The 21743-nt window shown below is 36.4% G+C and overlaps 1 protein-coding gene across 3 annotated transcripts in view; it reads left to right on the top strand.

Moving 5' to 3' along the window:
* Nucleotides 1-21743, top strand: part of GREB1L (GREB1 like retinoic acid receptor coactivator) — a 130417-nt gene that overhangs the window by 10894 nt on the left and 97780 nt on the right. For all 3 annotated transcript variants that reach the window (XM_057699871.1, XM_057699870.1, XM_057699869.1), the window contains exons 4-5: nucleotides 14160-14336; nucleotides 16531-16653. In XM_057699871.1, coding sequence (XP_057555854.1) covers nucleotides 14160-14336; nucleotides 16531-16653 — 300 coding nt within the window. The remainder of the gene's footprint in view (nucleotides 1-14159; nucleotides 14337-16530; nucleotides 16654-21743) is intronic.

Raw genomic sequence — 21743 nt, 5'->3', positions numbered from 1 at the left:
TTAACCACTGCATCATTAGGGAAGTCCCAGCTTTCACTTTTTTTATTAACTCTTAAAACATTCACCTTAATGAAGAGACATTTTAAAACTAGGCATTAAAGAACACCATGCAATTTATCAAAAATAAATATTTTGTGAAATAAAGTAGGATTCACTATCTGTAGAGTCATTGATCTGGATCTGATATCAAGTCAGCTCTCAATTATTCAGCTGTGGATTATCCACTTTGTAATTATTGGTAATTTTTCTATACCACACATTCTTTCTAACTTCACTTGATTGATGTGATTCTCATTTTATATTTAGCATTATTTCAATGCTTCCATATCTTGGCTGTTGTAAATAATGTTCCTATAAACATTGGGGTGCATGGATCTCTTCAAATTAGTGTTTTCATTTTCTTCTGCTATATACCCAGTACTAGAATTATTGGATTCTACAGTGGTTCTATTTTTGGTTTTTTGAGGAACCTCCATTACTCTTTTCCTTAGTGGCTGCTCCAGTTTACATTCTCACCAACAGTGTTCAAGGGTTTCCTTTCCTCCACATCCTTGCCAATATTTGTTATTTGTAGACTTTTTGATAACAGTCATTCTGACAGGTGTGAAATATCATTGTTGTCTTTGTTTGCATTTCTCTAATAATCATCAATGTTGAGCATCTTTTCATGTGCCTATTAGTCATCTGTATGTCTTCTTGGTAAAAATGTCTATTCAGGTGTTCTGCTCATTTTTTGATTGGGTGGTTTGTTTTTTTGATACTGAGTGTAATGAGCTGTTTGTGTATTTTGGATAGTAACCCCTTTTTGGTAACATCATGTGCAAATATTTTCTCCCATTCCATAGGTTGTCTTTTCATTTTGTTTACGGTTTCCTTTGCTGTGCAAAAGCTTTTAAGTTTAATTAAGTCCTATTTGTCCTATTTGTTTATTTTTGCTTTTATTTCTTTTACTTTAGGAGACAGATCCAAAAAAGTATTGCTACGATTTATGTCAGAGTGTTCTGCCTACCTTCTTTCTCTTTTAGGAGTTTTATGGTTTTAGGTCTTACATTTAGGTCTTTAATCCATTTTGAGTTTATCTTTGTATATGATGAGGAAATTAATCTCACTGTTTTACATGTAGCTGTCTAGTTTTCCCAGCACCTTTTATTGAATAGCTGTCTTTTCTGCATTGTATATTCTTGCCTCCTTTGTCATAGATTAATTAACCATAGGTGTGGACTCTCTATTCTGTTCCATTGATCTATGTGTCTGTTTGTGTGCCAATACCTGCTGTTTTGATTACTGTAGCTTTGTAGTGTAGTCTGCAGTCTGCGATGGTGATACCTCCCACATTGTTCTTTTTTCTCAAGATTGTTTAGGCAAATCAGGGTCTTTTGTGGTCCCATATGAATTTTAGGATTATTTGTCCTAATTCTGTGAAAAATGTCATGGGTATTTTGATAGAGATTGCTTTAAATCTGTAGATTGCTTTGGGTAGTATGGCCATTTAATCAATATTAATTCTTCCAATCCAAGAGCATGGGATATCTTTCCATTTCTTGGTATCATCTTCAATTTTGTTCATCAACGTTTTACAGTTTTCAGAGTATAGGTTTTTCATTTCCTTGGTTGAGTTTATTCCAGGTATTTTATTCTTTTTGATGTGATCTTAAATGGGATGATTTTTTCATTCTCTCTTTCTGGTAATTCATTATTAGTGTATAGAAAAGCAACAGATTTTTGTATGTTAATCTTGTATCCTGCAACTTTGCTGAATTTACTTATTAGTTCTCACAGTTTTGGGGTGGAGATTTTTGGTTTTTCTATATGAAGTATCATGTCATCTGTAAATAGTAACAGTTTGACTTCTTCCCTTCCAATTTGAATTTATTTCTTTGTCTTGTCTGATTGCTGTGGCTAGGTCTTTCAATACTAGAAGTAGCAAGAGTGAGCATCTTTGTCTTGTTCCTGAATTTAAAGGAAAGGCTTTCAGCTTTTCCCCATTGAGTATGATGTTGGCTATGGATTTGTCATAAATGGCCTTTATTATGTTTAGATATGTTCCCTCTGTTCCCATTTTGATAAGAGTTTTTATCATGAATGGATGTTGAATTTTGTCAAATGCTTTTTCTGCATCTACTGAGATGATCATGTGATTTTGTATCCTTCCTTTTGTTAGTGTGGTGTATCACACTGATTGATTTGCAGATATTGAACCATCCTCTCATCCCTGGGATAAATCCAACTTGATTATGGTGTATGATCCTTTTTATATATTGTTGGATTCAGTTTGCTAATATTTTGTTGAGGATTGTTTGGTAGAATTCCCATGAGAAGCTGTGCAATTCTGGACTTTTGTTTGCTGATAGTTTTCTTATTACAAATTCAATTTTATTGCTAGTGATCAGTCTGTTCAAATTGTCTGTTTCTTCTTGATTCGGTCTTGGCAGTTTGTATGTTTTTGGAAATCTGTCCATTTCTTCTAGGTTGTGCAGTTTGTTGGCATATAACTGTTTGTAGTATTCTCTTAGGACTTTTTGTATCTCTGTGGTATCAGTTGTTATTTCTCCTTTTTCATTTCTTATTTTGTTTATTTGGGTCCTCTCTTTTTTCTTCTTTGTGAGCCTGGCTACAGGTTCATCAATTTTGTTTATCTTTTCAAAAAAATAGCTCTTGGGTTTCATTGATCTTTTCTATTGTTTTTTTTTTTTAATCTCTGTATTATTTCTTTCTTTCTAATCTTTATTATTTCCTTCCTTCTACAGATTTTGGGCTTTGTTTGTTCTAATTCCTTTAGGTTGTAGGCTGTATCCCAGAGATTTCAGAGTGTTGTGTTTCCACTTTCATTTGTCTCGAGGTATTTTCTGATTTCCTCTTTGATTTCTTCTTTGACCCATTGGTTTTTAGTAGCTTGTTGTTTAGTTTTTATGTGTTTGTTCTTTTCCCATTTTTCTTTCTGTAGTTGATTTCTAGTTTTATACTGTTGTGCTTGGAAAAATGCTTGATATAATTTCTGTCCTCTTAAATTAGTTGAGACTTGTTTTGTGGCCTAGCACATACTCTTTCCTGGAGAACATTTTATGTGCACTTGAAAAGAATGTGTATTCTGCTGTTTTTGGATGTAATGTCCTATAGATATCTCCTAAGTCCAACAGGTCTATTGTGTTGCCTTATTGATTTTTCTCTCTGGATGTTCTGTCCATTGATGTAAGTGGGGTGTTAAAGTCCCTTAAGATTATTGTATTATGGTTAATTTCTCCTTTTATGCCTGTTAGAATTTTGTTTATATATTTAGGTGCTCCTGTATTGGGCACATATATGTTTACTAGTGTAATATCCTCCTCTTGTATTGATTCTTTTATTTTATAATGCCCTTCTTTGTCTTTTGTGTGTTATAGCCTTTGTATTAGTCTATTTTGTCTAATGTGAGTATTGCTACCCCTGCTTTCTTGTCAGTTTTGTTTGCTGAAATATCTTTTCTCATCCCCTCACTTAAACTCTGTGTGTCTTTAGCTCTGAAATGAGTCTCTTGTAAGCAGCATATAGAAAGGTCTTGTTTTTTAATCGAATTAGTCACCCTATGTCTTTTTTGTGTGTCCAATTTTTTATTGTAGTAAAATACACATAACATAAAATTTATCATCTTAACCATTTTAAGTGTACAGTTAACTGGTAGTAAGTACATTCATCTTGCTGTGCAACTATCACCACCATCCAACCACAGAATTCTTTCTAACATGCAAAACTGAAACTCTGTACCCATTAAACATTAATTCCTCATAACCTCCATCCCTCTAACACCTGGCAACTGCCATTTTTCCTTATTTTTTTTAATCTACCCTTTCCCCCCACACCTTAGCCTCTGGTAAACACCATTCTACTCTCTATTGTTATGAGTATGGATTTCATTATTATTTTTTTACCCTATGTCTTTTTTTTTTTTAATTTTTTTCCCATATTCCCTCCCTTCCTTGACTTCCCCCCCTCACATCCCCCCCACCCTCCCCACTCCAGTCCTCTAAGGCATCTTCCATCCTCGAGTTAAACTCCCTTTGTTATACAACAACTTCCCACTGACTATTTTACAGTTGGTAGTATATATATGTCTGTGCTACTCTCTCGCTTCATCTCAGCTTCCCCTTCACCACCCGCCCCCTCCCAAACCTCGAGTTCTCCAGTCCATTCTCTGCATCTGCGTCCTTGTTCTTGTCACTGAGTTCATCAGTACCATTTTTAGATTCCGTATATGTGAGTTCGCATACAATATTTGTCTTTCTCTTTCTGACTTACTTCACTCTGTATGACAGACTTTAGGTCTATCCACCTCATGACATATAGCTCCATCTCATCCCTTTTTATAGCTGAGTAATATTCCATTGTATATATATGCCACATCTTCTGTATCCATTCATTTGTTGATGGGCATTTAGGTTGCTTCCATGTCCTGGCTATTGTAAATAGTGCTGCAATAAACATTATGGTACATGTTTCTTTTGGGATTATGGTTTTCTTTGGGTATATGCCCAGGAGTGGGATTACTGGATCATATGGTAGTTCTATTTGTAGTTTTTTAAGGAACCTCCAAATTGTTTTCCATAGTGGCTGTACCAACTTACAGTCCCACCAACAGTGCAGGAGAGTTCCCTTTTCTCCACACCCTCTCCAACATTTGTTGTTTCCAGATTTTGTGATGATGGCCATTCTGATCAGTGTGAGGTGATACCTCATTGTGGCTTTGACTTGCATTTCTCTGATGATTATGGATGTTGAGCATCTTTTCATGTGTTTGTTGGCCATCTATATGTCTTCTTTGGAGAAATGTCTATTTAGGTCTTCCGCCCATTTGTGGATTAGGTTATTTGCTTTTTTGGTATGAAGCTTCATGAGCTGTTTGTATATTTTGGAGGTTAATCCTTTGTCCGTTGTTTCATAGGCAATTATTTTTTCCCACTCTGAGGGTTGCCTTTTAGTCTTGTTTATGGTTTCTTTCGCTGTGCAAAAGCTTTTAAGTTTCATGAGGCCGCATTTGTTTATTCTTGATTTTATTTCCATGATTCTAGGAGGTGGGTCAAAAAGGATGTTGCTTTGATGGATGTCATAGAGTGTTCTGCCTATGTTTTCCTCTAGGAGTTTTATAGTGTCTGGCCTTCCATGTAGGTCTTTAATCCATTTGGAGTTTATTTTTGTGTATGCTGTTAGGAAGTGTTCTAAGTTCATTCTTTTACATGTTGCTGTCCAATTTTCCCAGCACCACTTATTGAAGAGGCTGTCTTTTTTCCATTGTATATTCGTGCCTCCTTTGTCAAAGATAAAGTGCCCATATGTGTTTGGGCTTACTTCTGAGTTCTCTATTTCATTCCATTGATCTTCCTTTCTATTTTTGTGCCAGTACCATACTGTCTTGATCACTATGGCCTTGTAGTATAGTTTGAAGTCAGGAAGCCTGATTCCACCAACTCCATTTTTCCTTCTCAAGATTGCTTTGGCTATTCGGGGTCTTTTGCGTTTCTATACAAATCGTAAGATTTCTTGCTCTAGTTCTGTGAAAAATGCCATTGGTAATTTGATCGGGATTGCATTGAATCTGTAAATTGCTTTGGGTAGTACAGTCATTTTCACGATGTTGATTCTTCCAATCCAGGAACATGGTATGTCCCTCCATCTGTTTGTGTCGTCACCCTATGTCTTTTTGACTGGAGCATTTAGTCTATTGACATTTAAAGTAACTATTGATATGTATGTACTTATTGCCATTTTATTACTTGCTTTCTGGTTGTTTTTGTAGTTCTTCTGTTCATTTCTTTTTCTTTTTGTTCTTCCCTTGTGGTTTGATGATTTTCTTTAGTAGTTCCTTTCTTTTTAGTTTTGTGTATCTTTAGTAGTTTTCTGATTTGTGGTTACCACTTCATATATGTTGACCTATATCTACTGTTTTAAACTGGTAGTCATTTAAGTTCAAACACATTCTAAAAGATCTATTTTTTTTTACTCCTCTCCTCAACATTTTGTGTTTTTAATGTCATATTTTACATCTTCATGTGTTTATCCTTTAACTGATTATTGTAGTTATAGTTACTTTTACAATTTTTTGTCTTTTAATCTTTGTATTGGCTTATTTAAGTGATTGATCCTCAGTTCTTACTATATATTTGCCTTTTCTAGTGGGATTTTCCATTTTCTATAGATTCTTACTTCTTTTCTACTTAGAGAAGACCCTTTAACATTTCTTTTAGGGTATGTTCAGTATTGATGAACTCTTAGATTTTGCTTGTCTGAGCAGTTCTTTATGTCTCCTTTATTTTGAATGATATTCTTGCTGGTATCCTAGGTTGCAGATTTTTCCTTTTCAGCACTTTGAATATATTATGCCAACTTCCTTCTGGCCTGCAAAAGTTTCTGCAGAGAAATCATCTGATAGCCTTATGGGGATTCCCTTGTTTATGACTTTTTGTTTTTCTCTTGCTGCCTTTACAATTTTCTGTCTTTAACTTTTTTCATATTAATTACATGTCTTGCTATGGGTCTGTTTGAGTTCATCTTTTTTTGGACCCTCTGTGTTTTCTGACGCTGGTTATGTGTTTCTGTCTTCAGGTTCGGGAAGTTTTCACTCATAATTTCTTCAAACACATTTTCAATCCCCTTCTCTCTTCTCCTTCTGGGACCCCTATAATGTGAATGTTGCTATGTTTAATGTTATCCTAGAGATCTCTTAAATTGTTTTCATTTTTTTAAATTTGTTTTTTTTTTTTTTTTTTTTTTGCTGTCCAGACTGTGTGATTTCCATTGCTCTAACTTCCAGATCACTTATCCATTCTTCTGCTTCACTTAGTCTCCTATTCATTCCTTCTAGTGTGTTTTTTATTTCAGCTATTGAGTTCTTTATTTCTGATTGGGTCTTTTTTATATTTTCTTGTTCCTGTTAAAGTGTTTACCATATACATCAATTATTTTCCCTAATTCAGTTAACATTTTTATTACCAATGCTTTGAATTCTTTATCTGGTAAATTGTTTATTTCTGTCTTGTTATTTATTTTTTTAGGAGTCTACTCTAGCTCTTTCAATTAAGAGTAGTTCCTCTGTCTTTTTGTTCTGCTCAACTTTCTCTGCCTCTATGAATTCAGGTGAAACAAAAACCTATTTTGGTCTTGAAGGGGTGTGCTTATGTGGGAGCATCCTATATGGACTGCATGTGACCTATGTCTTTGCTGGCAGAGGTGGATTTGAAATGGATGCAAGTCACGTTCTTCCTCAGGGTGTGCTGGCAGCTGTCACATTGGCAGGAGGTGGGGCTGGAGATAGAGGGGCTAGAGCTGAAGCTGGGTGTGAGACGAGGCTTCCCCTCTGCTTAATGGCCATCACCACCCTATCAGGGGCAGAGTCTGACCCCAAGTTGCTGGAGCAGAAGCCCTGAGGGTCATGCCCATGCTGGTTCTGTTCCCTTTAAATGTGTGTTTTTCCTCTCCCTGCACCGGGATCATTGCCCAAGAGAGTGGAGAGCTGAAACAAGTGGGGCTTGTGCAGGCTCTTGGCTCATGTTGGCCACAGGCAGAGGTCTGATGCACTGCCTGTGCAGGTGCCTGCGGCTCCACTCAAATGCAGCCTCAGGGGCAAGTCTCCTTTGTCCCTCATAGCCAGTCACTGCCCCCAGGCTATGCAGTGCAAGTGGGACCCACATGGAGTCTCAGTGTGTATCAGGGGTTGGGCTATGGTGGAACAGCTGCGTCAGAGATCTGGGACACTTCTGACATGCTGCTTGAGTAAGCGATGGCTGCTACCACCCCACTCAGATGCCGCTGTGGGACCAGGTCACCTCTACATCCCACACTGTGCCACAAAATGTGACATGGAGTGAGCAGGACCAGAGCTTTCTCTCAGCTTAGACTGGGGTACCTGGCGAGGCCGTTGTGAGAAACCCGACAGCTGCTAGAGCAGACCTCTCTCCACCTTGCTTGGGGTCAAACTAGTGTATAGTGTTCTCATGAGCATAGTCTAGGCTTCCCTCAGCCCTCCTGTTAGTCCCAGTGGCCCTCCAACAAGCCAAGGGGTATTGTCTTCTCCATGTAGAACCTCAAGACTGGGGCATCCAATCTGCAGCTCAGACCACTCACTCCACAGGGTGGCTGTTCACCTGTGTAATCTCTCTTTTTCTCTGAATCTTCTTCTAGGGGCACAGGTCTCAACCTGATCATTACAGCCTTGGTTGTACAGGAGTCCTGCCAGTTTCCAGTTAGTTTTCAGTGAGAATTGTTCCATATGTAGATGTATTTTTGATGTGTTCAGGCGGGGTGGTGAGCCCCACATCCTCTTACTCCACCATCTTGATTCAAACCCCTTAAAATACTTTTAATAATTAAAAAGGCAAATAAGAGGGCACATGGCAACTTCCCTGGCAGTCCAGTGGTTAAGATTCTGCACTTCCACTGTAGGGGGCATGGGTTTGATCCATGGTTGGGGAACTAAGATCCCTCATGCCATGTGGTATGGCCGAAAGAAAGAAAGAAAGAAAGAGAAAGAAAGGGGGCATGTGAGGTTTGTTACTTTTTTTGCTTCTATCCTTCTCTGGAGTTGCTTTTGTGTCTTAGAATTTGTTACAGTAGATAGAATCAAGTATGTGTCCTCAGCACAAATATCAGCAAAAATGAAGAAGAGAGAAGAGGGCAAAGAATTCAAGAATTGTATTTAATTGTGAGTTGTGTCTTTGTTTAGTTTGATGCATTCTTCCTAGTTATAAAGTGTCATCAGAAAGTATAGAAATACATAGGTCAGTCCCTCCCATCAGGAAGCAAGCACGAGAGTCCTAGATAGCTTCCTCCACAAGAGAGCAGACAGCAGTATCGAGCAGTATCAACAGTATTTCGTCTTGTGGAACTGAAAACCACAGCCACAGAAAGACAGAGAAAATGAAAAAGCAGAGGACTTTGTACCAGGTGAAGGGACAGGATAAAACCCCAGAAAAACAGCTAAATGAAGAGGAGATAGGCACCCTTCCAGAAAAAGAATTCAGAATAATGATGGTGAAGATGATCCAGGACTTTGAAAAAAGACTGGATGCAAAGATTGAAAAGTTTACCAAAGACCTAGAAGAATTAAAGAACAAACAAACAGAGATATGCAACACAATAACTGAAATGAAAAATACACTAGAAGGAACCAAGAGCAGATTAACTGAGGCAGAAAGGCGAATAAGTGACCTGGAAGACAGAATGGTAATAATCACTGATGCGGAAAAGAATAAAGAAAAAAGAATGAAAAGAACTGAAGACAGCCTAAGAGACCTCTGGGACAATGTTAAACGCACCAATATTCACATTATAGGGGTTCCAGAAGGAGAAGAGAGAGAGAGACGACCTAAGAAAATCTTGGAAGAGATTATAGTTGAAAACTTCCGTAACATGGGAAAGGAAACAGCTACCCAAGTCCAGGAAGCACAGAGAGTCCCAGGCAAGATAAACCCAAGGAGAAACACGCCAAGACATATAGTAGTCAAACTGACGAAAATTAAAGACAGAGAAAAGTTATTAAAAGCAACAAGGGAAAAATGACAAATAACATACAAGGGAACCCCCATAAGGTTAACAGCTGATTTCTCAGCAGAAACTCTGCAAGCCAGAAGGGAGTGGCAAGACATATTTAAAGTGATAAAAGGAAAGAACCTACAACTAAGAATACTCTACCCAGCAAGGATCTCATTCAGATTTGACGGAGAAATCAAAAGCTTTACAGACAAGCAACAGCTAAGAGAATTCAGCACCACCAAACCAGCCCTACAACAAATGCTAAAGGAACTTCTCTAAGCAGGAAACATAAGAGAAGAAAAGGACCTACAGAAACAAAAACAAAACAATTAAGAAAATGGTAATAGGAACATACATATCGATAATGACCTTGAATGTGAATGGACTAAATGCACCAACCAAAAGACACAGACTGGCTGAATGGATACAAAAACAAGACCCATGTATGTTGTCTCCAAGAGACCCACTTCAGACCTAGGGACACATACAGATGGAAAATGAGGGGATGGAAAAAGATATTCCATCCAAATGAAAATCAAAAGAAAGCTGGAGTAGCGATACTCATATCAGATCAAATAGACTTTAAAATAAAAAATGTTACAAGAGACAAGAAAGGACACTACATGAAGATCGAGGGATCTATCCAAGAAGAGGAGATAACAATTATAAATATATATGCACCCAATATAGGAGCACCTCAATACATAAGGCAAATGCTAACAACTATGAAAGAGGAAATGCAAGGCAGAAATAGAGACACAAATGTAGAGAACAAACATATGGACATCAAGTGGGGAAAGCGAAGAGGGTTGGGGGGGAATGAATTGGGATATATGCTGTTTATTGTCTGTTAACTGTATCTCAATAAAAGTTCTTAAAAAAAAAAAAAGAAATACATAGGTCAATATCTGAGTCAGAAAGTGATCCTGCACATGCTTTATAAAAGTTCCTTAAACTACAGTTCAAAGCCTTCTCTTGGTTTATAGGAAAATAAGTGGTAATTTTCATTTTCATAGACTCTCATTTTTTAAAATATCCATTTTTTTCTTTTAGTGAAATTGAGCAGATGGTTTACTATAGACAGCTAATGTTTAAGTTTATACATTGGACTAAATTAGCAAAAAAGATCCAAGTATTTGTTTGTTTATTCATTCATTCAACAATATTTGTTCCAAAATCACTTTAGGCAATGATATGTGTGCATGAGAATGATAAGACCCAGTCCTTTCCATCACAGAGCAAAGAACCTAGTTGGATCTGGTAGAACAACTTTGGGAAACTTATTTTTTAGCACTTTAAAAGCATCAAAGTCTTATCACATAGAACACTTCATATGTGGTTCTGACTACAGACATAGAAAAATCTCTTATGATGCCTTTTTGCTCAATGATTCTTCATGACTAGAGGGATCCTCATAGAATATGTCATGGAAAGGACACAGAAAACACTATCAGAATAATAGATTTTATACTCCTTTGTAATCGGGAATATGAAACCACAGACCATGGGCTTTGGAATTGGAACTGGGTTTAAATCCCAGATTTGCAATTTAGCACTTTAAGAACTTGGGCAAGCTATTTATCTTCTTGAAGTCTCAGAATCCTCATCTATTAAGGAGCTAATAATGCCTACCTTGCAGGGTTATTAAGATCAAGGAGGTGATGTTTATAAGGTACCCAATAGCACAGTGCCTGGCACATAGTACTTGTTCTTTAAGTGGTAATTATTTTACTATTCTGTCATTTATTAAATACCCTTATAGACATGGAACTTTGTTTAATAATTTTTTATTAACCACTTCTCCAAGTGAAAGTGTAGTGCAACAAAATGGTAAAAGTTTTCTCTTTAACAAGCACAATGAGATTTTTATATGTTCATTACTCTGTTGTCGAAAAGTTAATATTCATCTAACATTTCTTACTTATGATGGATGATCTTAGTATGCATTAAGATATAGTAGGGGGAATTCCCTGGTTGTCCAGTGGTTAGCACTCCACACTCTCACTGCCGAGTGCCTGGGTTCAATCCCCAATCAGGGAACTACGATCCCACAAGCTGTGTGTTGCAGCCAAGAAAATAAAAACAAATAAAAATATATAAAATTTTAAAAAGATATAGATTGGGTTTGCCATATATACATTACTAATAGGAAAAAATGTAAAATTGTACACTTTAAATATATGCAGTTTATTGTATGTCAATTGTATCTCAATAAAAGTTCTAAAATATATATATATATAATGGGAAATTTTTTTAAGCTTAAAATATTCTAGGATCCCTGTGGACTCCAATATCAATTTGTCTAAATTTCTATATAAATTATGCAGATTCAAAAGGCTATGGGGGAATTGATTTTAAAATAAATTGATCCACTTGGCTATGCATATGCCCCAAATCTGCCATGCAATTGGAAGACCTGATTGCTAGAAAAACTAGAAAGGTAATTTGGTTGTAAGAAATATTATTTATTGTGATAATGACAGCAAGAACTTCAAGCAGGTAAAATCTCTCTTGAACCAAAGTTAATATAGAAACCATACAGAGTTTTAAAATTGGACTGTATGGTTCTTACTCTTTTATATTGTTAATTCTCATTATTAATGTGAAATTTCTCTTCTTTGAAGATTATCCAGATCCATTGCTTTCCTTCCTCCTCACACTCTCTTGCTTTTCACCTCAGAAATCAGGTAGAGGAAACGATAAGAGATAAAATCTAACCCCAGTAACCTGTTAATTCTAATTCCCACATTAATCTTTTATGCACTACTTGGCTCTATCAGATAAGCCTCATTTTTTGGCACTCTCTATTTCAGCTGAAGGTTCTTACTTTTATTGTGTTTTGGGTGTGTTGCATCTGCCTCATAGGTCAGCCAATTTTCTATCAAGGCATACTGATCACATCAGAAAGTAAGTTCGATGGAGGCAGTGGTTTTCTCTTCCTTGTTCAATGCTAAAAACCTGGTACCTACAATAGTGCCTAGCACATAGTAGAGTACAGATATTTGTTGGATGGATGGATGGACAGGTGGATAGATACGTGGATTAGTGGATGGGTGGTTGGATGGATGAACCGTTAGATGGATGGTTGGCTTTAGGCATTTGGTGAACTAGGCAGCCACTGACATCTTTCTTTCTTTTTTTTTGGCCTACAGCTCCAAGGTATTAGACAAATAGCCAAATGCTCTTGAATGCAATCCATCTCTGAATATGTTTTAAATAATTTTTATGAAATTATATTAATGTTTATACTTCTACAAAGTGAGGGTAATAAACTAATTATATAGAATGATTAATTTTATGTAACTGACCAGAGGTTGTGACTATCTCTTGTTCACCACTGTTTTTCCAGTGTTTAGCACAATGCCTGGCATATAGGTAGGTGCTCAATAAATAATTGTTGAATGAATAATAATAAATTGGATTGCCCATTTCTCAATGTTCTGAATTGATTGTTAGCATTCTGAGATTGGGATATTGTGAGATTCTGTCTTTAATCCTTGTAGTCTTTCTCATCTCTCCTTATGTATCTTTGTTAATTATAAAACAGGTGAGTTTGGGGGTTTAAAAAGTGTGTTATTGCATCAGTGAATTTATTTTCAGTTAGTTATTTGTATATAGAGATGCTGTATTTATGCAATTTGGAATGCCCTTGTTTGCCAGTATGACCATACATATGTGATGTTCTCATAACTCACAACCAGAGGAACTCACTCTATTACTGTCTACTTTTCTTCTATGTAATAAGGGAGATCAAAAAGTTGATCTGCAGTGAAGCAAAGCATGACCTCTCATCCTCCCAGGCTTCCCCATTTCTTCTTCTTTCCATGTCCTCTTTTCCAAGAAGATGACTGAAAGTCTTATTTTGTTTGATTAATCTGAGTGAGAATTGTTTGGATGTTAAGTCTAAAGGAATAACGAGCTAGTTTGAATAAAGAGGGGTTGAATAGAAAGGAAATGGGAATCTCAGGGAACTTATGTCAAAAGGTACAGCTAGATCTCATAGAAACTAGGAAGTTGACAATGCCCTGAGTTTATACATCTCTGTTTGTGCTCTCCTATCTGGAGACCAGCTTCCTCTTCACAATTCTCAGTTTGCTCTCTCCCACACCCTAGCTGGCATAGCCCTGACTTGAGTTCCAATTTTACAAAAGCTTACATATCCAGGGTCCAGTACCATCTGATTCTTTTTGTATTTATTTCAAAGTTCTAGGAGAGAGACTCTGACTATCCAAGATTGGGTCAAATTGGTCCACAGTCTAATCAGTTATGGCTATGGAGTCAAGTTCACATGGGGGCTAGGATGGAGAACCAGGGCCAGTAGGTTAAGAAGGGAATATGTAAGGAAGAAATAATAGATATCTCTAGGACCAACATTTTTTCATATTTTATGTCAACTATATAAATTCTGTCATATGATACTATCCATTCTGTTTCCTTAATCATTATCCTTTTAAAGCATTTTAAAGTTTTTAAATTATTTTCAGTCTTTCACTGTTATAAAATAACTGCTAAATGTTTTGTACCTGTTTTTTGCCTTTGAATTATTTCCTTGAAATGAGAAAGTTATCAGGCCAAAGAGTGAATATTCCTATGCTTTTTATGTGTAAAAGTGTTGTAACAACATACAAAGCCACCAGTAACTTTGTTTTTCTTCCTTTCAGGGTTTTCTGGAAACTGTATCGGCTGTGGAGAAAGAGGATTTCGGTATTTCACGGAATTTTCCAACCACATTAACTTGAAGCTCACCACCCAGCCAAAGAAGCAGAAGCACTTAAAGTACTACCTAGTCAGAAGCTCCCAGGGTGTACTGTCAAAGGGACCTCTTATCTGCTGGAAAGGTAGTGTCAACTTCCGAGAGGGACCGGGAAGGGAATGTGGATGTGATGATATTGACAAGTGACCCATACAGGGTTCAGAGTCCAGGTGTGGAATAGATAAATATCCCAACTTTAGAAGACTATCCAAAAATGTAAAGCCCTCTGGCAGGTTATTTGACTTGTTCCTTTTTGTTTTTAATAGAAACTATTCAAATTTGGGAAAGTGCATTTCTCCTTATATTTGTCTCTTAGGGGTGTAGAATACTGCTCTCGGGGAAAAGTGGGCTCTTTCTAGCTCTTCTGTCATTTAGAGAGGACCTCAAAGTGTCAGTTTCCTGGTCAGATGCTCTTTCTACTTTATTTAGTGTCTTTGGTTATTCTCGAGTGTCTCTATTTTTCTATTAGAACTCAGCAGACTTTAGAATAAATGATGCTTTCTTCATAATACCTGGGAAAAGGCATTATTAAGTTGACAAAGGTTTGTTTCTTTTCAGTTAGGAAGAACTTAACCAACTGATTTTTAGAAATGAATCCAGTTGAAACCTCACATCTTCTTGTGGTTGATAGGATTTGCCACAAGTTCTGTTCATTGTTTAATGCAGTGGGACATCTAATTCTTTTTCTTTTGAGCAATTTCTTAGATGCTGAGATTTTCCCTCCATTATTAATATTATTATATTGTTAAAGACAATAGAATAATTGTCTTTAATGTTTCTATTTGTTGTTTGTGCAAGATTTTGGCCTGACCATGAAAAAAATGGTAGTAAATCCAAATTACAACTGCAGATTTGTCTCTGAATCTTTTACCATAATTACTCTTGGTTGCATTTGAGGAGAGATTATATAACTCCTTAGGAAATGGCTACATGTTTTGAGCCAGAGATCATCAAAACTTAATGCTGTGACCACTAAATCGTAAGCATGGTGAATCATAGATAACTCTTTCTCCTGATAAAATCTAAAGTATTTTCCCCTAGAAAAATCATTTTAAATGTCGTGAACCCTAATAAAAGAGTAAACATAGGATAGGTATCACCTCCCTGCCTTTTAATTGCCTTTTTTAGCTTTTGATTTGGTTGCATAAAATACTTTTAAGTTCTTCTTTAGTGCTCAGTGACAATCTATCTTTCTGGTAAATAATAACATTTGTGAAATAGTTTGTGATACAATGATCCTGGGTGGTTTCTGGAGCCTCACATTTATAGCCATTGCTATCTTGGAATTGGAATTGTATATGCTTATCAAACTACATATTTGCATACAATATATATAACATGGAGATATCCTTTTTAGTCAAAATACAGTAGCTCTTTAAGGAAGGTCATAATGTAGAAGGTTATAGAAAACTGCCTCTAACTTTTGCATGTATTCAATAAACTTGGAAACTCTCTAAAGACCCACTATAATTAACTTTGTCATTTACAACCATTTATATTTCTTTTTCACATGCTGCCTTCAAAGACTAATACAGTAGAACATATAGTGTAATTTGGCTGGAAGTTAGAGGCCCACAGGCTGTCACAGTATTTGCGATCTACCTGAATCAGTACAAAGTATTATTAAAATATTACACCAAAGCCCCAAATAATATTGGCTCATTTAAAATGAAGCTTAGTGTTGTATGATCAGTAATTACTTTGAATATTATCTACCTATTTCCTCTAATAAGAGCTGAGAATAATAAGAATTTGAGAATTTCTAACTTTTCTCCTCTGCTTATAAAATTTTCTTTGCTTCTGTTTTTGGATATAAATTAAGGTTGCATAGAGAAGGTCGAAGGCAGCCTAGAAGGACTCTGGGTTACTATTCTACACGTAAATCAATCCTGAACAGGAGATTAACTGGTGCTTGAAAGCTTATTGGGTTTTTATAAATTATTGATATTTTAACCTCAGTCTTAAACTAGCATGACTGTATTGGTTGTGAGTAATTTTTCTCCTGGGAAGTAGTCTGTGAGGAACAAAAGTCTAATTGTTCTCCGTAACCATTTGTTTGCCTTCCAAACATGACATTTGGCCCTAGGAAGATGAATTGTGTCCACCAGCTTGAATATTCTGTTGCAGTCAAGATTGGGGAAGTGGGGATCTCTGTTAAAGAAAGTGCTGCCACTTGAGAAGCAGCAGTTTCTCTTAGAGATTTTATGGGATGTGTCTCCATCACCTTTTTTAACAGAATATTATTCTCCTTACATAGTGTGATTCTTACTCCTTTCTAGAATGTAGAAGCCGACAATCCTCCACCATTTGCCACTCTATTAAACCAAACTCTTCAGTGTCATCAACCGTGACCCCAGAAAATGGCACAACTAACGGATACAAATCAGGACTCATTCAGACAGGTATGGGGTATTTTCTTTCGGAATTTCAAGCAGCAGATGTATATTTAATGAGTCATTTTAAACTTACTGTTGGCTGGCTTGAACAGGGATATTTTTTAAATAGAGGTGTTACTTGAGTTACTATTGGAATTAGAACTCAGCATTGAGATGGATCGGTCTGTGGGTAAGCAGGACCCCAAATCCCAACAGCCCTGCCAGTGCCAGGTGAGGCATGGAGAAGAGAACTGACAGTTGGCAGGGAATTTAGTTCAAGCATAGGGCCTGTCTCTAGAGGAGTCTGGTAGGAGGCAATAAGTAGAAATCCAGACGTGAGAGAAGTCTGCATCATAGCCATCAGGTGGCATGTAGTGGGAACATACTCATGAAGACTGGAGCTCTAAGGTAGGGCTCTAACTAGGCTTGCTCAACGTTATAGGGAGTATTGCACCAACTTGGGTATAAAGTCCCAAAGTAGGACTAAGGATCACAATGGAAGAATCTAGGATCTAGTTTCAGGTAATACAAGATAGGAGCTTGGTTACAAATAACCAGATAAAATTTTAGTGCCTGAAACTAGGTTACAGTATCAGAGCAGGATCAGCTGAGTGGCTGATCTGATACCGCACAGATAAGTTACTAGTCTAAAGCTTCTGAAAATTCCTCCAGTATAGAGGCCTGAATTCAGGTCAGGATAAGACTCCAGGGGGACTTAATGTTTCCAGGAGGCCGAAGGGCTGGAGAGCTGTAACTGAAAAAAATCACTGCATATAGTATTTAAGAAAATTACTCAAAACCAGTCTAGGTTATATCTTAGGCAAGAAGAAAAGTGCTCTAAAAAAAGTTGTGATTTTTTTTTCAGTTCACTTATTTTTTGAGAAGTACTATTTTACCCACAAACTTCATAGCATATGTGCTTTGCCAGTGTCCACTCAACCACAAGTTGGAAAAAAGGCTGTCTTGATTCATTTCAAGACTTAGCATTCCTCTTCCAAATTTATGTGAAATTTTGATAAGCTGGTGAATTGTTTCCACTTATTTTCAAGATGGAAGTGATTATTAGAATACGTTAGCAACAATTGCAGTGAAAATAAAGCTAACTTTATTTGGGGTACGTCTTGCTATGTGTCTGCACTTAGCTAAATCCATTTCATCCTGGATTTTTAAAGTCTAACTTTTAAACTGTTCAAGAGATTTACATAGAGACTGTAATTTAAGAGGAAAGAGAATATTCTAAATTCTCATTTAGAATAAATGAGAGAACATCATGTCACTAGGTATTCAAAAAAGAAAAAATTGACATTTGGCTCTTGGCATTGAAAGATTAGCTTTCATTACAATGATATCTCTCCTAGATTTGACTGATTCTGTAGTATATTTTCTGCCATTAGAACTTGGGGGTAATGAAATGCAATTTAAAAACTATGGTATTATTTATGAATATTTACTTCATTCCAACAAAAACTTACCAAGTATTTATTAATGTGCTCAGACCCTTGTCAGGTGCTATAAGGCAGGGTTCCAGTACTTGACTGCTGGCTCCAATAATTTAAAAACTACTTATATAAGGGATAAAAGAATGATAAAACGTGTTACCTTTCCTAAGAGGGAGAGATGAATATTATAAATAACCAGTTGTACCTGAAAATAATGAAAAGACACTGAAATGTTAATAAGAAGTAGGGAAATGTTAATAAGTTGTTTTAATTATGCAGAATTATATTTTGAAATTAATATTGCTCTGAAAAGAGGATTTCAAGGTTCAGGATTTAGCAAAGATGCCTTCAGTTGCCATGAAGAGACGCAGGCAAGACACTGACTGACTCACAGTGAACACAAATGGCCAAGTGCTATGTCAATATTCTTGTGTATCCCTTGTTGGGGTGAGAATGGTAATTTGACCATGAAATTAGCTATTAATTTTAGGTGCAATCCAGAGAATTTAATAGAAGATAGTACCTTTAAAAGTAAAGCTTTTTGTCTAAAACTTTCTTCTTCACAAATTATGTTTATGGAGTCTTCAACAATAATTTTTCCTATGTGTTTTGAAAGTAACAGACTGTAAGAATTTTACATTGGCCTATGATATCACTGCAAACATTGGAGTATGTTTACTCCATCTCCTTAGCTGATAGAGATTCATCCTCCTCTAGGAGATTGCCTTCTTAATCTGCAATCAGTGACTGCCTATAATCAACATTTCTTAGCCTAAAATGTAGGTACACACGTTGCAAGGTATTTGAAGAGGGGATTAATTTACTATTGACACAGCTTTGTCTCACATTTCAGCTGCCAAGCTCTGGATGTTCTGTTCTGGCTGGCTTGCCACTTATATTCTGCATATTTTTTTTCAACATATTTGTGTCATTGATAATTCAAATTTTAGCCAACAATCCTGGTAAAATATTTTATGATTTTGACTGAAGGTGACTACACAGCTATCTACCTACATTACACATATATTCCACATACAAACATACATACGTACATGTATTGTGTTTAATAGGGACAATAATTCAAGAATAGAGGAAAAATGGGAATTCCCTGGCAGTCCAGTGGTTGAGACGCTTTCACTGCTGAGGGCCCAGGTTCAATCCCTGGTCAGGGAACTAAGATCCTGCAAGCTGTGTGGTGCAGCCAAAGGGAAAAAAAAAAGAATAGATGAAAAAAACCTTGCCTAACCCAAGATCTTGAAAGTTTCTCTTCCATGCTTTTTTCCTAAAAGTTTTATTATTTTATCTCTTACATTAAAGTCTATGAGTCATGTTGAGTTAATTTTTGTGTGTAGTATGAGGTGAGCGTCTAAGTTTGTCTTTTTGCATGTGGATATCCAATTGTCCAACACCATTTATTGAACAGGCTATCTTTTTGCCAGTGAATTTCATTAATATAAGGATTTATTTCTGGAAACTTTGATAAAATGGACCTCATGAAAATTCAAAACTTTTACCCTTCAAAAGACAACATTAAGAAAATGAAAAGACAAGTGATGGACTAGAAAAAATACTGGCAAACACATATTTAGTAGAGGATTTGTATCCAGAATTTACAAAGAACTCTTACAACTCAGTAATAAGATGACAATCCAATCAAAACATGGGCAAAAAATTTGGAATAGACATTTCTTCAGAGAACATACACAAATGGCTGATAATCACGTGAAAAGATGCTCAACATCATTAGTAATTAGGGAAATACAAATCAAAATCGTAAGGAGATATTACTTCTATCTGCCTAGGAGAAATGAAGACATGTGTCCTCACTAAACTTACACACTAATGTTCACATGGCAGCATTATATTCATTAGAGTTGAAAACTGGAAACAACCTAAATGTCAGTCGACTCATGAATGGATAGACAAAATTGTGTATGCATAGAGTGGAATATCATTCAGCAATAGTAAGGAACAAACTACTGACATGTGCTACATCATGAATGAACTTCAAAAACATTGTGCTAAGTGAAAGAAACTAGACAAAAAGGCCCATATGTTATATGATTTCATTTATATGAAATGTCCAGAAAAGGCAAATTTATAGAGACAGGAAATAGATTAGTGGTTGCCTAGGGCAAGGGGCAGGAATGAAAATTAACTGAAAGTGGGCTTGAGGTTTCTTGGTGGTGTGGGGGATGGGGAGGGGGGGCAGTGTGGAGGGGGCGGGGAATATTCTAAAGCTGATTTATGGTGATGGCACCATTTGGTCAAGATACTAGAAATCATTAACGGTACGCTTGAATTGGGTAAATTTCATGATGTGTAAAATATACCTTAATAAAACTGTGGGGAAAAAAAGATTAAAAAGCTGCTCCAAGAGAAAGGTGAAGTCCTTTGGACTGGCAACATTTCTCCCTCGGCCGAATCCAGTCTGATTTACTGAGTGTCTGCTACAGAATGAGCACTCTTTCAGACTAGATGGTAAACTACCTGGGTCTGGAGTCAGAGTCCTGGTATTCAAGTACTGCCCCTCATGTATATTGGCTGAGGCTTGGGATAAGCCACTCAATTGTTCTTTGTCTGGATTTTTCTCATTTGTAAAACTGAAAATAATAATACCTATTTTGCAGCTAAGAATTAACTCAGCCTTGCTACTATACTTCTACTTGTATGCCATTCTCCCAATTATAATGTTTTGTTAACCATCTATATTCTTTCATATGCTAGGAGCTATGTGTTCATTTTGTTTATCCCTATACCCCCTAGTACCTGGCAAATGCCTGGAAATAAATGTTATTTGAATTCCATTTTTATTTAAATTTTAAATTAGCATTTGGAGGATTATTAATTGACTGGTGTGTACTCTTTTCCGAAATGAAGACGGTGTGCTGATCTACCATTAGGAGGAAAAATTAGCTTGTAGGGCAGGATAGAGGTGAGCCACCTAAGCTCTTCTCCTGTGACTAACAGTGTTATTTTTAAGAAGGTCCTATCAGGCAGGACTTGATATGACTTTATGACTTTCTTAGGCCCTGGGCATTTAAAGTATTTAAAATCATATTTTAAGTACATTTTATATATAAAATATAAAATTATATTTTATGACTGTGTTGGTATAAAGATGAACATATTAATATTATATGTTAAAATAAATTCTGATTTTAAAAGAAATTAAAACATTTTCATGAACCCCTTAAAGTGTTATGGACCTGAGGCATTGTACCTTCTCTGCCTAATGGAAATGTTGGCCCTGTTTTTGGAGATGGATGTATTGTCCATGAAATGGGATTTTCCTTTTGATGAGCCACCGTAGGCTTGAAGTAATGTAAACTCCTTGCTATCTAATGCTTGTATATTAAAGAAGAAAGAACAATAGCAAATGAAAGGACTTGCCCTATCATATAGCAAGCTCATAAAGCTTTACTAATAAAGACAGAGTGGAGTTGGCACAGGGATAGACAGAGAGCAGTGGAACATATTAGAAAGTCCCCAAACAGATTCATATAACATGTGGGTATTTCCTACTTAATAGTGGTAACTTCCAGAACAGCAGAACCTTTTCTTTCAACAAAGGGTGCTCAAAGTTGGATTTCTTATGTGGAAAAACAATGAAACTGGACCCTTATTTCATTCTATACACAAAAATCAATTCTAGGTAGCTGGAGGATCTAAATGCAA

Source organism: Hippopotamus amphibius, chromosome 11 (genome assembly GCF_030028045.1).
Source record: "Hippopotamus amphibius kiboko isolate mHipAmp2 chromosome 11, mHipAmp2.hap2, whole genome shotgun sequence".
In the NCBI taxonomy this organism is placed as follows: Eukaryota; Metazoa; Chordata; class Mammalia; order Artiodactyla; family Hippopotamidae; genus Hippopotamus; species Hippopotamus amphibius.
The sequence above is the reverse complement of the archived record's forward strand: the minus strand, read 5'-3'. Positions and strand labels throughout refer to the sequence as shown.